At 37.2% G+C, this 18,817-nt stretch overlaps 1 protein-coding gene across 3 annotated transcripts in view; it reads right to left on the reverse strand.

Moving 5' to 3' along the window:
- Positions 1–1,205: 1,205 nt before the first annotated feature.
- Positions 1,206–18,817, reverse strand: part of LOC121327936 (rho GTPase-activating protein 6-like) — a 75,301-nt gene continuing 57,689 nt past the window's right edge. For all 3 annotated transcript variants that reach the window (XM_041272295.1, XM_041272294.1, XM_041272296.1), the window contains exons 7-13: positions 17,335–17,485; positions 17,034–17,182; positions 14,847–15,026; positions 7,387–7,484; positions 5,382–5,641; positions 3,062–3,142; positions 1,206–2,501 (exon numbers count right to left, since the gene is read on the reverse strand). In XM_041272295.1, coding sequence (XP_041128229.1) covers positions 1,738–2,501; positions 3,062–3,142; positions 5,382–5,641; positions 7,387–7,484; positions 14,847–15,026; positions 17,034–17,182; positions 17,335–17,485 — 1,683 coding nt within the window. In that variant the 3' untranslated portion in view covers positions 1,206–1,737. The remainder of the gene's footprint in view (positions 2,502–3,061; positions 3,143–5,381; positions 5,642–7,386; positions 7,485–14,846; positions 15,027–17,033; positions 17,183–17,334; positions 17,486–18,817) is intronic.

The following is an 18,817-nucleotide window of genomic DNA, read 5'->3' on the forward strand; positions in this document are numbered from 1 at the left end:
ATTTAGTATTTCAGTACAGAGAATCCACAATATCGATGATTTAAATTGCAATTGGACAGACGAATTAATGATGATAATGACCTTGTCTGTGGGTGCTGACAGCTATCCGCAATGTTGGTCGACTAGCGAAAACATGATGACATCATGCAGTCTAGTGCCGTAAATAGGAAGTGGCTCATAGGGCCACCTTCCCCCAAAAGACAAAACTGCCAAAGCATTACTGGGAAAAGAAAATAATGAATGGATAATGCAAAAAATGCAGTGGCGCTACCCCCAAAAATAGGAAAAGGATGAATGAAAAGTAAACAGCTTAAACATAGGCCCGCCTCCCGCGCATGAAATTCACTGAGGGAGAACCCAGCCTCTCTGGCCTGCCACGCCCCCTGTAGAAACTAAATACAAACCGCTTGAGACTCAGGTAAGGGAAAACCTCTACTCACTGGTAGAAGGGAATCCATGGCTGATGGTAGCCTTTCCTCCAGACTCTAAAAACAGCTGTCTACCTGTTTGGCCTCACCGAGTGTGACTGAGAGGCCAAACAAAAAGAAGCAACATGAATGCAAGCCAGTTTTTATGGCTCTTGGATATGGATGTGTTGATTAGTGGGTGGATTCTTCTTCTAGAAATGCAAGTTTTCAATACATGACTGCAGACAGTTGGCATATCATGCAATGAGTATACTGTACATTGGGAAAATAAAGTAAGGTGAAATTAAAAGAAAGAGTAGACTGTTATCCAAAGATCTACCAAAATTAAATAACATCTAATGTAAATTGTGTTAAAAAAAATCCTTACTTCCTGCCTGCAATTTGTAGCTGCCACCTTGTTTAGGGTTTTTGAAAGCTTCTTTCCTAAAATGCTGTTTAGTTTACTGCATTTTTTTTTATTTTGGTTTCACTAAAAAAGTGCACCTGATTCAAAGCTGGTCAGAGAAAACAGGACGGCAACCTTGCAACATTTTTAGATTGCTGCAATGCTGGTCCTGGCTACCCCTGTACCATAGCGTGACCATCTATTACCAAGGAATTGGGAGACATATGAAGTGACAGCGAGTAATATAATGTTCCTGGACTTAATAAACAAGCTATATACGTGAAATGTGTCACATCATGATACCTTCAAGGGGTAGTTTAATTCGTCAATATATATATATATATATATATATATATATATATATATATATATATATATATATATATATATATAGTACAGTTTACAATACATTTTGTCTGATCTACAGAGGGAGATTTAATGCAAATAAAGTACAAACTGATTAAAAGAAAAGGGTGAAGTTCCAGCCCATGTCTAGTGACCTGGATGTTGGGAATCACCTGTACTTAAAGATTTTAATAGTTACAGAAATCAATAACTGAACCTGACGTAAAAAAAAAAAGAAAGTATCATGTTAAAATGCTACAGTATACCTGTGTATTTTTCTTGCAAATCTGTGAAGAAATCAGAAAAGTGTTTAATTATTATTATTTTTTTTTAAAATACACGCTCTTATTTGAGAGACATTTCTAAATGACAATTTGCCATACACTGGAAAAGAAAAGAGTTGCAAAGTCATTTTTTCATCAACCAAAAACAAAAAGTTTTACAAAGTCAGTGGCAATGTTTTAAATTTGTAAAGGGTAAAATGGTTAACATATATAAACATTTTCATAGACTGAATTTTCCCAATGTGTCTTCTTTTAATTAAAGTGACAGAATAACACTGTGCAGCTTGAGCAGAGTTCATACAAGAGTTTCTGGCAGTGAATCTGCATTGTCAGCAGACAAGAGCTCCCAGATCTGCCACCGCTCTCTCTGCCACTCCTGCCAGTCCTGTTCCCCGATGTTCCTGTTGTTCTGGCTGCCTGTCTGACTAGAGTAGGCTTTGTTTACCTTATTGTTGGAAACGGGTGGCATCTGTTCCGCATTAAGCTTAGGCTGCTCTGTGGATGCAACCTTCAGGAATGAGGCCTCAATGAGCGTAGGGCTTTTCTCATATTTGGGAAGTCTTTTCACAGCCTGCAGTGCTGGGGAAACTGGCTGTTGCTGTTGCTGCTGCTGCGTACCTGCTGAGCTTTGCCTCGAAGGACCTGGGTAAGGTGGCGGAGGTCTGCTTTCATTCTTGTTGATGTCCCAGTGCTTGGTATAACCTGGCTTGGGTTTGCTCTGCAGCAAACAGGCAGGGTTGAGGGTCCTCTGGGGAATGTCCTCGGCGCTACTTGAAGCTGAATGTCCCTCAGGCTTCGAGTATAAATTGTCTGAACTCAGTTGAAAGTGCTTTCTTCTCCCCTCCACCTGGGAGCTGCTGCAGGCCCTGGCAACTGGAGGGTGAGATCTGCATTCCTGGACTCCAGCTGTGGTTTGAGTCCGCCTGACTGGCTGCTTCCCATTGTCCACAGGGAGTGAAGTGGAGTCGTGGCCTTCTAGCCACTCAGAAGTCAGACTACCTTGTGAAGGGTAGGAAACATCTTGTGATGAACTGCATTCATGCATGTTCCCAGGGGAGCCTAAGAAAATAAAAAAGGATATATAAGTTGTGGTTTTTCTCTTAATTCCAATTGCTACAATATAGATTAATGAAAACCACGTTGTCAGATATGCATGTATAAAAGGTACACATATTTGTTACAACTTTATGAAGTATTATACACTGTTCCAATAGGTTTTATAGTGTTGATACAAGAACACTCACTTTTATAGTGTTGACACAAGGGCACTCACTTTTATAGTGTTGACACAAGAGCATTGCCCTGTGTACAGCACAATTAGGTTTGTATAGCTGCTTTGTATGGAGGATACAATAACACAGTAATGCAATATAAAAACCAAATAAACTATAGCAGCTGGACAGCTGTTTCAACAATAGCTTTTTCGTATATCAGGAACCTGTGGGATCATGTTACGGCACTTTCACTTTAGACTTGTTTTAAATACAAACATTCCTCTACAATGTCTTAGTGTCATTACATAGCTTTATGAACAGTGTACTTTATAAATGTATTTATTCCTTTTTTTAACAAACACATTTGCAATGCTGTCAACAAAATGTAACAGCAAACACCTGTACCTGTCATGCCTTGATCTCTCGAACCTGGTTTCAGTGTTGAATGCCAGGCGCCCCAAATATCAGTGTGGTCATCTGAAATATCTGAAGAAAACAGAACCACATTTGGTGTTTGGAATGTTAGGTTTCTCAGGACTGACAAAAGAAACTGTCTAAACAGAAATGTTTAGAAAGAGTCATTGCAAACCATTTTGAACAGATTTTCTTTTACATTTCAGTTAATTATTTTTTTTCTAAATGTTTCTTAAAAGTAGTTTCAGTTAAGGCTATTTATCTCCCCAAGTGAGAATTTTGTCAACAGCATTGTACGGACAGTTTGCATATCAGGGCTTGAAACATGTTACTTGTTTGAATACATACTCTTTGTGAAAATAGCACCGTTAATGTACACTATTTGACAGGTAATAAGGGCTAGAAAATCCTTCACATTTTTCATTTTAAAGTCAATGGGACTGATCAAGATTACCATATTGTTCAACATATAACACGCCATTTCACACATTTTAGGAGAATATCTGCATGTTTTAAACAGATTGTTCATTAAATGCTAGGTGCTCAGTGTACTCCGATATTAATATTCTACATAGTATATTATGGCTGGTTTTTATAGGGTAGTATACATAGAGTGCATATCATGTGTGGTATGCAGGGAAGCATGTTAGACAGGATGCATGTTATATTGAGAAGATTACACTGATTTACACATTGGAATGGGGCCAACACAAACCACATGACATGTATACAGCTCCCCGAAGGCCCGCATAGCAGCACATATACATAAAGCTTAACATACCTCATAAGGTATTTGAAGAATGTTATTTTAAAAGTCATGAAAGCAGACATTAAGCAAAACTTTGTTATTTGGGCCTTAAATCGCGTGAAAACATTAAAAAGACTTCTAGTACATTTGTACAGCAGATGTTAATCGTGTTACAAGGTGCAATAAATAGATGTAAAAAAAATAAAAAATCAGCAATTGTGTTTAAAAAGCAGAGAAAGGGTTAGATTATAGAAAAGCTTTTTACCTATGTGTAAACATATTGGAAATATAAATATAGATGACCACATCTTGAAATGGAGTTCATAAACACTTCAACATGATCCTATTCTGGTCACAGCGCAAATGTGAGTGCAAGTGCGCAAGTCGCTTGCCCCTGATTCTGTGGCGCGTAAATGGAGCGAAGATGTAAAAAAAAAAAAATTCTGCACTGAAATGGTATTCTGAAGACATGTCTTGCGCCACTATGGGTTGGCATGAATTTTGGGGCGTCGCTAAAGCGATTGTGATGGCAGCGCAATGGGGTCCCAAATAGACAACTGGGCACTGCGGTGCCCCAAACCCGCTGAAACGCAGGTTTTATTTATGTGCATGATGTAATCAAAGAAAGAAAAGTAAAAGAAAAGAAAAATAATTTGGAAGATAAAAACAACAAAACATGTTAACTAAACAATGTTATTGGTAAATTACCATAACAAATTATATATAATATATATATATATATATATATATATATATATATATATATATATATATATATATATATATATATTATATATATATTGCAGATACAATGGAGTACTACAGAGCGCTCATGAATGAAAGACATAGGAGAGGCAGAACAATGAGGAACACAGTCCCTCAAAATAGAATCAATTACATAACCCTCTCTGCGCGACAATCAGCAGCTGAGATTAAATAAGCAAACAGTAACTGACATCTATCACTTTGGATTGGATAGCAGATTCCCCAGCCTACTCAGCATTGATTGACTGGGCGCTGTCACTGCACCACTAAACACACTTGCGCTTGGTTTTTAATTTCATCAGAATGACACGTTTGGAGAAGCCACTCCTTGCAGGGAAGACCGCATTGACTTTAATCACTGCATTTGCAAATGCACTCATTTCAACAGACTAATGCCCTTAATCTTACTAGCAATACATAAGAATATAAGATGCTTTCTTAATCCTCTCTGTTTTCAACACTACCAGCTGAGAGACCTATAGTGGGATTTTAATCAACCGCACTACATTATGTACTCTTGTTCTGGTTGTTAACATTAGCATAGACATGGTAAAAAGATACTCTATTTAAAATGCCTCAAACTGACACGTTCTTGGTATGTTTTGTAATATGCTGAAATGAAAAATGGCAGTCTTGTAAACATTGGCACATATCTACAGAGGTCCCCTAAGGATTTGTAAAACTTGCCTATTATAATCTAAAAGTCAAAATGACTTAAATGTAATAGGGGAGGGCTGCAATATTACTTACCTGTACATCACCAAATCTATTGTTTGAAGTGTACAAGTACATCCTTACCTTTCCCAGCCCACTGCCCCGGAGACAAGTCCTTCGACTTGGATTTTAAATGTCCAACCAGCACGTACTGCTCAGGGACCTTGAAGAGTTTATCCAAGCTGGGGCTGATGTCCTCCTTCTTCTGAAACAGTAGTCTTTCTGATAGTACCGGCGAGTTGTTGTCATAGGGAGACACTTCCCCACTTGATGCTTTCGAGTCTGTGGAGGAGTGTCTCTCACCCAGGGTGAAAGGCCCATCTGACCTCATCAGATCAGGGATTCTATGGTGAAAAATGACAATCAGACAAAGTCAATACACCAAAGTAATATATTGATACATACATGGCGAAGGCGGGTTTACTGTGTAAAAAAGAAAACTGCATTTACAACTTGCACAGCTTTCTGTTCTTGGGAGTTAACGGAATAAAAGCAGTTCAAAACTTAAATGAAGTAAAACACGTATATTACAAGTATGATACTTTGGTAAGGTGATAAACATTTTTACTTTAGTTGTCATTGGTATGAAAGTGGTTTGTGAAGTTCTGCCAGCAGATGGCAGCAAAATACTGCAGAATGATGCTGACTTTCATTGGACCTGCACTCTCCTAAAGCAATACGTACATGTTTAGAAAATAGTTGGCTGATTATTGTACATAACAATTAGACTAGTAGACATTGGAAAGAAATACATGAAAACTATTCACAGTTGTGCTAAACATATGAGGGCCTACAATGCTTAAGATAACCGGAACAGTGGCTTGACAGAAATAATCTATCCCTGTCTCATTGTCTCTTGGTTTGGAACTGTTGTTTGTCTGAAAACCTCTTGTGCGAATGAGTAAGACCAACTTTCAAACACGACCCACTCAAGCTTTTGGCACATAACGTTAACATTGCTTGAACTGGGATCCCCCAGGGAATTAACATTATACCTGCAGCAGTGTCCGATTTTGCAGCTGTGTAAAGGTGGTCACCCAAGTCAGAAAGCTTGCAAGAGCTATATTCATCAGCAAACTGTCAAACAATAATGTAATCAACTTTGAGAAACATTTACTATGCTCTTCTGCTCTGAGGCTGTCGTACCTCCAAAAGAATTGATTGCTTTAGTGACTATTGAATATTGTGAATATTGTAAATATTTTAGCAGTAGGTGATGTGAGGTGCAAGTGTTTTGTCTTTTAGAGGCTAGAACTACAATCGTGAAAAGACATCACCTTCCAGATATTAAACATAGGGGACCTGTTCACAAAGCTCATGCATTATTTAAATGACAAACTCTTCATCCATATTAGGCCCAATTATCAAAACTTTAAGGACAGTTAAAATACTAATTTTGATTCATTTAATCATGTTTCAAGTTCATGAGTCTTTTAGAGGGAGCTTATTAAACAATTATCTTTGTTCACAGAAAAGATAATGATAAGAAACACTTTTCCAAAAACAGTTCTTTAAAAATTAAAAATATATATATATATATATATATTATTCTATATATATATATATATATATATATATATATATATATATATAGATATATATATATATAACAACTGTTTTGTGTAATGTGTTGTGACTACAGCCCAGGAAGTCAACCACAGTCTAGATCAGCGTAATGCATATTAAACTGTGTTGTATTCATAAAAAGATAATTAGAAAAAATGCAAACATGATTTCATTCTTTGAGCAGATTCGTTGAAATGAACTTTACGTCAAAACAGCAGATTACATAATTAAATATACATCACACACACACACACACACACACACACACATACACACACATATATATACTATTATATATATATATATATATATATATATATATATATATATATATATATATATATATATATCCATATATATATATATCCTATAATAGAATAATGTATTGGTCTGTTGTTGTGAATTTTGAGAGTGGTTAAACCTGTATATGGGTCTGCAGTGTGGAAAGAGTTAAATAACTCACAAGCTAAGTGTTTGTAAATAGGGCCCAGCATTTCAAACCAAGTTAGACTGTTTTACTCACGATGATTGTGAAGCTTTTCTGCGCAGCAGATAGTCAACTACATCCGGGTCAGTCTCCAATAAGCTCATTAGCACCTCGTTTTGAAGATCGGGGGGGACCTGATAGGAATGTAAAGAGGAACATTTGATAAGAAATACAGCAAGCAAGCATAAACCAACAGCAGCAAAGCTTTAAACCACCTGTCATAAATCTGCAAAGCCTCTTGCATCTACAGCACCAGGGTTAAAGCAGAACACTGGCCCTGTTTCAAAGCAGACAGACATGCATAACAGGCAGTACTTGAAAGAGCTGTGCACTGTTAATATTGCTTGTCTATAGTACTCATTGCCATTGTTACTTGTAAGGACCAGGTAACCCTCTGTCAATGTGTCTTGTTGTGTGTCATGGCCCTCTGTGATAAAAAATGCACTAACAGCCCTCTTGTTTGGTATTTACAGTTTTTTCATTTATCTACACATGCTACCCCACAACTTCCAAGTGAATAAAATATTCTAGAAATTTGTAGAAAATTAATTAAAAATAAAAATAGAAATAGCCAGGTTGGATAAGTTTCCACCCCCTTGTAATAGCAATCCTAAATTAGATCAGGTGTAACCAACTGCCTTCAAAATCACACACCAAGTTAAGTGGCCTCCACCTGTGTTAAACTGTAGTGACTGACATGATTTCAGGATAAATTCAGCAGTTCCTGTAGGTTCCATCTGCTTGGTAGTGCATTTCAAAGCAAAGACTCAACCATGAGCACCAAGGCGCTTTCAAAAGAACTCTGGGACAAAGTTGTTGAAAGGCACAGATCAGCGGATGGGTATAAAAAAATATCAAAAGCCTTGAATATCCCTTGGAGAATGGTCAAGACTATTATTAAGAAGTGGAAGGCGTATGGCACCACCAAGACCCTGCCTAGATCCGGCCATCCCTCCAAACTGGATGACCGAGCAAGAAGGAGACTGATCAGAGAGGCTACCAAGATTCCAATGGCAACTCTGCAAGAGCTATAGACTTTTATGGCCAAAACTGGTCAAAGTGTGCATGTGACAACAATATCCTAAGAACTCCACAAATCTGGCCTGTATGGTAGGGTGGCAAGAAGGAAGCCATTCATTCATTACTCAAGAAAGCCCACCTTGAATCCCGTTTGAAGTATGCAAAAAAACACTCTGTAGCCATGTGGCAAAAAGTTTTGTGGTCTGATGAAACTAAAATGGAATTTTCTGGCCTAAATGCAAAGAGTTATGTTTGGTGCAAACCCAACACAGCTCATCACCCAAGGAACACCATCCCTACTGTGAAGCATGGTGGTGGCAGCATCATGTTATGGGGATGTTTCTCATCGGCAGGGACCGGGGCACTTGTCAGGACAGAAGGAAAAATGATTGGAGTACAGAGAAGTCCTTGAGGAAAACCTGCTGCCTTCTGCAAGAAAGCTGAAACTAGGACGGAAGTTCACCTTTCAGCATGACAATGACACAAAGCACACAGCCAAAGCTACACTGGAGTGGCTAAGGAACAAAAAGGTAAATGTCCTTGAGTCAGAGCCCCGACCTAAATCCAATCGAAAATTTGTGGCATGACTTGAAGATTGCTGTCCATCATGCTCCCCAAGGAATCTGACAGAACAGTTTTGTAAGGAAGAATGGTCAAATATTGTCAAATCCAGGTGTGCAAAGTTGGTAGAGACCTATCCCAACAGACTCACAGCTGTAATTGCTGCCAAAGGTGGTTCCACCAAGTATTAACTCAGGGGGGTGGAGATCTTTCAGTTTTGTATTTTTAATATATAATTTTTTCTCAATAAAACCTTTTTCCCCCTTAACAGTGTGGAGTATGGTGTGTAGATAAGTGGAAAAAAATCTAAAAATTTAAATGTATGAAACTCTGAGGCACTGACAACAAAATGTGAAAACAGTTCAAGGGGGTGTAGACTTTTTATAGGCAATGTGTATATATATATTTAAAGATAAAGTAATTTTTGGGGGGTTTCTTGTGCCCTTTCTTCTTTGGCAGTAACATTTTGCTTATACAAACACCTCCTCCTCCCTAACTAAAGGCTGACTAATCAGTTGTCTGTCATGCAGAAGTTCTCAAATTAAATACATGTTTTATTTTTGTTTTTTTGTACCAGTATGTTTATTACTTTTATTTGTCATGCAATAAACACTTCATTTGGCAACTGCAATGAACAGGACTGTGCCACTTCTCCCTCCCACCACCAACCAAACTGGCATTCCTGTCAGCACTGCAAGTTACTTCAGAATGTACGCTTATCTCTCCCTGCACAACAGCTTCTCAAAAACACCCTAAACATTTGTAGCACTTCAGAACCACTACATTAGTTTTCATTAATGTGTGTTTCCATTTCACACACCTCTCTCAGTTTTAGCACAATACGATATATGACCTACAACCAAAAAATCTCTTCCAACTGTTTTTATTTATTTATTTATTTATTTTTTTACAGTATGTCCAGACTAAAACCAACAATATGCTATACATCTGCACACTTTGTACATATTAAAGATGGCCAGTGATATGATGTGCTGCATTAGTTAAGGGATTTCTGAATCAGGGGATGTTCACACTGCAGGGAACCAGTGTTCTGCTCATGTATGGACAAAACATACACAGCTGAAACTAACAGGGTGGTCTCACTGTGCTTACTGTCTGCACTAGCTCAGCAGCTGAAGGGGTGACACAGTTTAAAGACATATCATTTTCAATATGTTCAACTGAAGAACACAAAGTGATGGTTAAGTCAGTTATTCTTGTTTCGGTCACAAACTGACCCACTTTTCATAATTGAAACGTGTTTCGAAACACTTAACACTTCTGTACTAATGAGGTTTACACACACACGCACATGCACACACACACACACACACACACACACACACACACACACACATATATACATATATTTTTTTAATTATCACTCTAAGAGTCTAAGAGTTCTTCACATGCAACTGATACATTTTAGATGATAAGCCAAAAAACTTCAAAACAATTTCCAGATATGGCTAGATCGAGTGGGAAATTAATCTGTTTATTGTTATGCACTAGCAGCGTAAATGAAATGAACAAATAAGGAAATCCATGTTCAAAAATCCACTGGTACAGCACCAGCTTTCATGGTTTGCATAATAACTAATTAGCTGGTGCCTCAAATCTAAATGTCAAAGCCGGCAAAAGAAAGCAGTCTACAATCATGCAATGTTTGAATTGCTTTTCAGGACTGCTGGAAACAAATTAATTCATTAAACAGGGAGTGTAGAGAAGAAGCAAAAGTTATATTTAAGAGATGATAACATTGGGGAACTAGTAGCACAGTACAATAATAAGCTAGTCTGCAGACGCATAGGAATGCTGTTAACAACCTTTGAGTTTTTACTCAGAATTAGTTACTTAATGCAACAGCAAGCCACACAGCTTTAAACTAAGCTCCTGAGTTATTTAAGGAAGTATATTCTTATTATTAAAATGGAGTTTGCGATTCATGAAAATGGGCTACAAAATAATTTTAACTGAAAGAATACATTGGAAATGATCACAATATAAAGGAGTCAAACAACTCCATTGGGCAACATTATTGTTTACGTTTATAGAATCACTATCAGGAAAATAAATCAAATGGACCTTAAGGTAGTGGAAACCCCATCACTTTGGATTGCTACAGTATGAACAGTGTCACAATGTACAATGTCACTGAGCCTCTACTCGGCTGGTTTTCAGATCTTTGCTTAAATCAAACAAACACACTACCCACTGTCAATAATGCACAGCGTGTCTCACAACCTTGCTGACCTTAACATTACTGAAGCTTTTGTTTATATATGCATGCTGATTTTTTATACCAATACAAACACACCCTGCGGTTAAAATACTACCGAAAGAATCTGCAGCACAATTGAAGTAGGTGTGACATGCCATTTAGTTAACCAGCCATTACGGGTCAATTGCAGCATACCAAATTTAGTCCACTTGATGTGTCTAACTAGTAGATTAAGCAGGGGTCAGTGGAATTTACGTTCAATACTAGACGGTCAAATGTGCACGAAAAAGACAGGACACTTTATTTTGAATAAAAATGAATTTTTACAGGGAATGATCCCTATATAATATATATATATATATTATATATATATATATATATATATATATATATATATATATATATATATATATATATATATGATACACGGATATTTAGCCGTGACACTGGATGTTATCGGATTAGTAAAGGGTATATACAGTTATGGCCAAATGTTTTGCATCACCTAGAATTAAAATAAGTAAATATATAATCAACATAATTTAGAGCTTTTATTTAACATCATGAAACTGGAAAATTATACAGCAAAAGTCTACCAGAAGCCATAATAGCAGTATTTTGTTTAGATTTCGAAATGTCAAATTTTTCAATTTGTCAGTTTTTTGTTAATTATATGGTTAACTACAAAGCGGTATGTAATTTAATTTAAAGTAACATTATTTAGCAGGTTTCATAAGACTTTATGAAGCAAAATGTGTTAATTCTACAGGGTGATGCAAAACTCTAGGCCACAGCTGTAGGGTTAGTCTCCATTATCGTCTACGTTGTTCCACCTGTTCTGATCAGTTGAACCAATTAATACAAGGACACCTGCTTGGTATGCTGAAATCAAGATTAAGTTGGTACAGATTTGCAGGATTTTCCAGTTTAGTCCACTTGATGTTGTAATGTTTTTAATGTTATGTTGTGGCATGACCGGATAGAAGCCAACAATAAATAACAAATAATGAAGAACTTCTGATTCAAGGTTTTTCAGAAAATTCACAATTGCTGCCATGTGACAGGGGCATGCTGGAACATGCAGATCCCACTGTATAAGTTATTGGACTGGGGAATCTGGTACAAGTGTATGTGCCCCAGCTGTTTCAGATTAATGCCACTTTGCCCAATGTTTCTTTTTAATTGGATGATATTGTCTTTAGTTCCTTGATGCAGCAAACCCAAAACAGCGATAAATCCCATAAAAGGACTTTAAAAGGATTTAAACTTAGTGGAACCATAATGATTACAGCTGTGACCAAATCTGATGTGCAAGACTTAGCAGGGGGTTGACCTCAAAGTGTTGACAATGTGATGAATAGTAAAAACAAGGTTCCGGTTACACAGGTGCACCAATTAAACAGGTAATTTCCAAGAAATCTACATTTATTAAGTTCCCAGAAAGTTGTCAGTACATTTTAAGGCAAACAAATCAGGAGCTATGTTAGCACTGAAAAGATCTGGCTCCAGTTCAAGCTCTTATTTTTATTGCTGGCTCCAGCTAAGCTTTGTCTTAAGCCCCACTCTCTCTCTCACACCGCAGAGCCAGCAGTACTTAAGCCTGAAGATCACACTGGTACCAAAACAATATTCAGTTGCGTCAGGAAAGTAATTATCAAAAGTACAGGGTACTATTTTTATTAAAATCAGTGTTTATTTGGTCATGGGATTTGTGGGGTTATATCTGTATTACTATACAGCAATGATGTGTGTTATGTTTACGTAAGGCTATGATTTTGGCACTCTGAAACAGACGGTGTCTGAAATAAACTGTGTTCTTAATTCTCTGAGTAAATTTATTTCAGTTTTTATTTTTAATTAAGTTTCTATTTTTTTTCACGTGGAAGTTGTGGGGTAGGATGTGTAGATAAATGGAATAAATATATATATATATATATATATATATATATATATATATATATATATATATATATATATATATATATATATATATTAACGCATTTTAATTCCAAGCTATAAGGCAAAAAAAGGTGAACATTTTGAAAGTGGGTGTAGACTTTCTATAGGCACTGCATTTGTATTTCAGTGCATGACATCTGCATTTTGAAGAAAATAAAGGCAGCGCCTAACCAAGTGTGTTTTCACATCCATTTCCAAGATTTCACTGACTTTTGTTTAAAATCATGATTTTCATGATTTACATTACCTCCGTGACAAAATCGCAGCCTTAGCTATACGGTCTTTATTCAATGTTATATAGATTCCATTCCTGCTTGTCTTTCTCTGCCACCTGAAAGAAGGGGTGACTAAAGTGGGATGAGGTAAGCTATCCCTGTGGGTACTCCACCCTGTGGAACCCTACCTCAGATCAGCAAGTTGGCATGACTGGAATTCTAAACCACACTTTCAGACTTTCTTGTGCTAATGAATTCTTGATAAATCACATGTATTATTTCCTTTAGCTTCTGTTTCTATAGCGCAAAATCATTTTACATTGTAAGTAATTGTGATCACTGGACTCTAATGAGTCACCATTCATAGCAGGCCTTAACACATTAACTTATTTTTTCCCTAATCGCATGTATTGTAGCCATCGGTGTTTAACACACTGCTACATCCGGAGGCTGCATGCATGGAATTACAAAACATGACTCCCAGTGTCCTGCTGTGCAGTGCGCTATAGTGAAACCTAAAAAAAATAAACAGCATTTATTTATATTTTCTAAAATGAATGTTTTAGAAAAGTGTTTCTACGCGGCAAAGACGGATGAGGGGTCAATATTGCCCCAGGGCCCTACTAGAGCATTCTTCTTGAAACACCCCAGAGGACAAGTACTATTGCACAATATTAAGTAATGTAACTGTGGCTATTCATACTGTATTTTTTGGATCGATCAAAGTGTGAAGAAAAAATACAATACTCTCCCAGTGCAAAGTATCTAAAAGGGAAAACTGTTATTTTGCTATGTTTAGGGAAAAAAAAATACAGGTGCAATAACTGGTCTTGCGACCTGTGTGTTGGCCACTTTAGCCAGCTCAATATTCTCAGAAAGGTCCTTTGTTTGTAAAGCAACATCAAACAGAGGTGTAGATGCCAGCTGCCAGAGTTGAAGAAATTGTGAAATCAAACTCTAAATTGACTATCTGGGAGGCAGTTTCATTATGATGGAATTCACAGACAAAAATCCTTTATACAATAGAGGGAAACATGATCGCTTTAAAAAATGATTCCCATGTAGCATTTACTTGAACTGGAGTGGGAGGCTGAAAGGCTTTCAGGAAACTTTCAATAGCATTCCTGTACCTGCAATATAATACTCCAAAATCACACCCGTAATTCAATAAGCTGGCAGGGTGACACCCTCAAAAAACTAATGACATCACTCCCCTAGTCATTACTATCCTCCCTCAGCAAAATGACATCACTGCCCCTGACACCACCATCTGCCCTCAAAAGTCTTAAGGGGTGCCACTGAATCGCTCTGTGTAATTGTGTAGGAGATGGATTGTTAAGCCAGTTAAGGACTGAACTTTGCTTAGTCTGCTGCAGAATCCTTACTAAGCCATGAAAACAAGAGCTGTCTTCTTCGCCCACTGACCTTCAGTTTTCCTGAGATATTGTGAGGAACTGCTGCAGTGAGGTAACATATCTGTACATTCTAAACGGGGGAGAAAATAAAAAGCTGTCACCCACCATGAAAAGCGCCTCGTAGGTCTGTATCATCCTCTGAACGACCCCAATAATGGCTGTGCTCTCCTCCGCCCGAGCTGAGCTCTGCACTGAGAACTCTTTGTCTGTGCTTTTCTGCTTGTGCAGGAGGTTAGGGCCAAATATTGTGGCCAAATTCAACGATGTCATTTTGTTCCCAGTGATCTAAATCAAAACGAAATAAAAAAATAACATTAGATAGTTACATGTGTAGTTACACACTCAGCCTGTGTAATTACAGTGTGATTATTGGAACTTATTGGAAATGTCTTTGATCAAAACTACAAACAGCTGAGTGGTGCCTCTGTTTGCATATTCAGCTGAATTAAGGTTAAAGAGATTGTATAATTGTTAAATATCATAAATGTGTGCAAATTCTTGAAAAAAAATCAAAACATGAGAGTCTTTGTATTAAAGCAAAGGAAAAGGCAAAACCACATTTTTAGTGAGGAATAGACATTTTTTATTTTTTTTAAATAGCAAGAAAACAGTGTTATTGCTATTCAAAATAGCAATAACACTGTCAACAATAATTTAATTAATTTCTTCAACATCCCAGTTAGTCAAAACAAAAGAAAACAGGCAATACTGTTCTACATATAGTTTGCTAGAATTAGTTTTCTGGTAAAAGTAACAATTATATTGGGCAAGATGTTTTCATTTTCATTTAATCTTTATTTTACCAGAAAAGAAGATTGAGAACAAATTCTAATTTACAACGACGATCTAGTCAAACATCACAGCAGCGCAAAGCAAACAGATACAACATTAAAAATAAATTAATAATACATTAACAAGTACATGCACATGCATCAGACAATAGTGAAAAAGGATTCTCAAAGCTTTTTACTTCAGATCACCATTTGCGAGAAATGCTCCTACAATCTGGCCAAACCGGAAATAAAAAATCTATTGACAAATGATTCAGAGGCTTGTAAGTGGTGTTTAGTTTTTTCTTATACATTACGATATATCTATATATCTATATACATCTATCTATTGCTACATCTAGGGCCCAGTATCTTATCAACACACAAAAAGTTGTGTTGTTTTCTGGCATTAAATAAGGAAAACCCATTACTGATAGTCTACACCGTCTGTGCATTGGTGATTGGCTAATTTCTGTTTGAATGGTGCTGTTCTCTTATGGCATAAGGCTACAGACAGGTCCCAATGTGGGAAAGTATTTGAGAATCTAAGACTTGTCTTTCTATAGTGTCAGTTAAGGGGAAGTTTGATGTGACTTTTAATGCTGCAGATTAACACCATATATTAATATTTAACACCTCTGATTTCACAGAGTTAAACTAAAATAAATAAGGAGCCAATTGCCGTAAAAATGTACACCAAAAAGACTAAGTACTTTATATTACAAGGTATACATAGCCAGATAATTACATTGTGATACTTACCAGAGATTCCTATTCTTACATGGTAACTACTGTATAACAACATCAACATTTTATTATCTGATGTTATTACATGCTGACACTGTAGCACAGGCCATTTGCAGTATACACTGTTTTTCCACAAATAGTTACCAGATATAAATACCAGATATAAATACCAGATATTATGGTAGTTACTCAGTTATTACTGTATAATTATGTATGCCCGTGTGACAGAGCAAAGCTCTGCCCTTTTTAAATTGGCAGGGATGGGGTTAATTTCCCCTACCTGCCTGGGTTTATTATGGTCAGGTGGCTGGGGCTGATTAGTTGATTAGGTTAATTAACGATCAATCATCGCCCAGCCACCTGACATAAAAGGAGGCCTCTGCTTCTCATTTGGGAGGAGGGAGTTGAGGAAGCAGGTTGGTGTTTTGTTGTTTGTATTTTTGAAAGCTTGATTCCAGTGAAGGCAATGCCCAGCCTGGAAACCTTATTTTTTTGTAAGTTTTGTTTTGTTGTCTTTCTATTTGTGTTTGAAGATTTTTTATTTTGCCCTTGCGCACTTTCATTTTTGTGTTTATTTATAATAAAATAGTTATTTTTTTGAACTTCAGACTGTCTCTGGGCCTCTATCCACTCACCAGCCTGCCACAGCCCCATAAGCCAAAGTGCTACTAAAGGAGTTATGGACAGTCCTTTAAACCTGTTTTTATAAATTCTAGTAACAAGAAGGTGGAACAGAACAGACAATATCAAATGTTTTTGCACAAACACAGTGTACCTCTTGGCCATCCTTGTCATAGTTATCTTCAGCGTGACTGGCCACAGTGGAAAGGAACTTCAGGAGTCTGTGCAGAGTGTCACAGTTACAGGGAGGTAGAAGGTAGATGAGTAGCTGCAAGGCATTTTGCTGCTCATCTGATTCCATCACTGTGGAGAAAAAAAAAAAAAGTGCCAAGACAGTCATTTGGCATTCTGAGTTCTTAATAAAACACAGGGTAACAAGTAACATATTACAACAGTTAGGTTAATGGATATGCAAACTGGATAGTATTTCCATACCCATGCCACCGGTTACTCACAGACAGTGTTGATGAAGGCAGAGTAGAGCTCTCTGGTGAGGAGAGGGTCGGGAATGTCTCTCAGGAATTCCTTCAGCAGGGCGGCGATGTCATGAACACTCTGCTCCTCATCAAGCATCACATCCACACCGCTGTCAAACTCCGCTCGGAGCTACAAACCAAACAACACTGTGTCCTAAGGCTGCACAGACTCCTATTGTCCTCAGACTATTGTCCAAAGTGACTGGTATGATATGGCTTTAAACTGTTTTCCTATGCAGTTGTGGAACACGGTTCTGAGATAAAGCTACGAGAAGGAAGTTGACAACTGAAGAAACTTGGTCACCTTCCTTGTGATTGAAAGGGTGTAGAGTGCAGTCCAGTTGATCTTATAACCTGAGTTATCAAGGTCCCTCACAAGTTAATTGTTGTGTGGTAAAAGCATAGTGAATTAGAGCAGCAGAATGTGAAATCATCGTAAAGCACAGTACAAGCCATAGCTGTGGTAAATGTATAGCAATGCCTGTATTACTGAATATGAGCCCTGTTATAATTATCATCCGTAAATGTATATACTGTGTGGTTTAATGTTTTTTACAGAGTAGTCTCTAAAAGTAGTGGAATACTGGGGACCTGCAAGTTGTTTGTGTTCTAACTTTTCCCCTAATAAATAAATAAATATACAGAGTGCAGTGAAATACAATGGTGTAAGGCAGTGACAAAGCACAGTAAAGGGGCACACTGGCTTTTCCTCTGCCCTTTAAGCACACAATTTGTTTTTTGTTATTTCTTTCATTTCTGTGCTTTCCGTTGGGGAAACACCAGTAAGAGCTTAATGAGGTGATGACAGCAAACATCCATTTCTGAGGTATACTGCTCAGAGGGAAGTCCTGGAGGGGTTGTAAAAGGCTGAAAAACATTTTGCCTGTTCTGTTAACCCTTGGTATATATTCGTTTTTCTTTAGGTAAATGCAGACAATTAATTCCAGCGAGCTGAGAATGCTTGTACACGGCTACAGCTATCCCAAAAACAAACTCAAACAAGCCCAATGCATTAGGGTAGAGTATTATAGTAATTAACTTTTAATAGTTATCTAGGTATTATTTTATTTTAATAGCCTCCAAAAACCCATTGATAATATACATCTCTACACTGTTATGGATTTTTCTTATTGTCCAAAACGTTGTCTAGAGAGTTGGACTAATGTTTTCACAGTGCTGGCTATTTGTATGAAAATAGTCAAAATACCTGGTCAATGGTTTACCCAGATTCTATACTGTCTTTGTTCATGTTTATGGACCAGTGCACTTTGTATCAAGTAAAAGGTACTGTACTTCAAATGTTTTACCCTTTCAAGGGGATGGTAAACACACAAGGGTTGCATTCTTTTTTCCAAAGTTTGTTAGCAATTCTTTGGTAACGTTCTACCTATGTTCCTGTGTTGGATGCATAGAAGAAAGCTTTTTACAGTGTATCAAGGCAATACAACACTTGTTTGCAATA

Source organism: Polyodon spathula, chromosome 15 (assembly GCF_017654505.1).
Source record: "Polyodon spathula isolate WHYD16114869_AA chromosome 15, ASM1765450v1, whole genome shotgun sequence".
Classification (NCBI taxonomy): Eukaryota; Metazoa; Chordata; class Actinopteri; order Acipenseriformes; family Polyodontidae; genus Polyodon; species Polyodon spathula.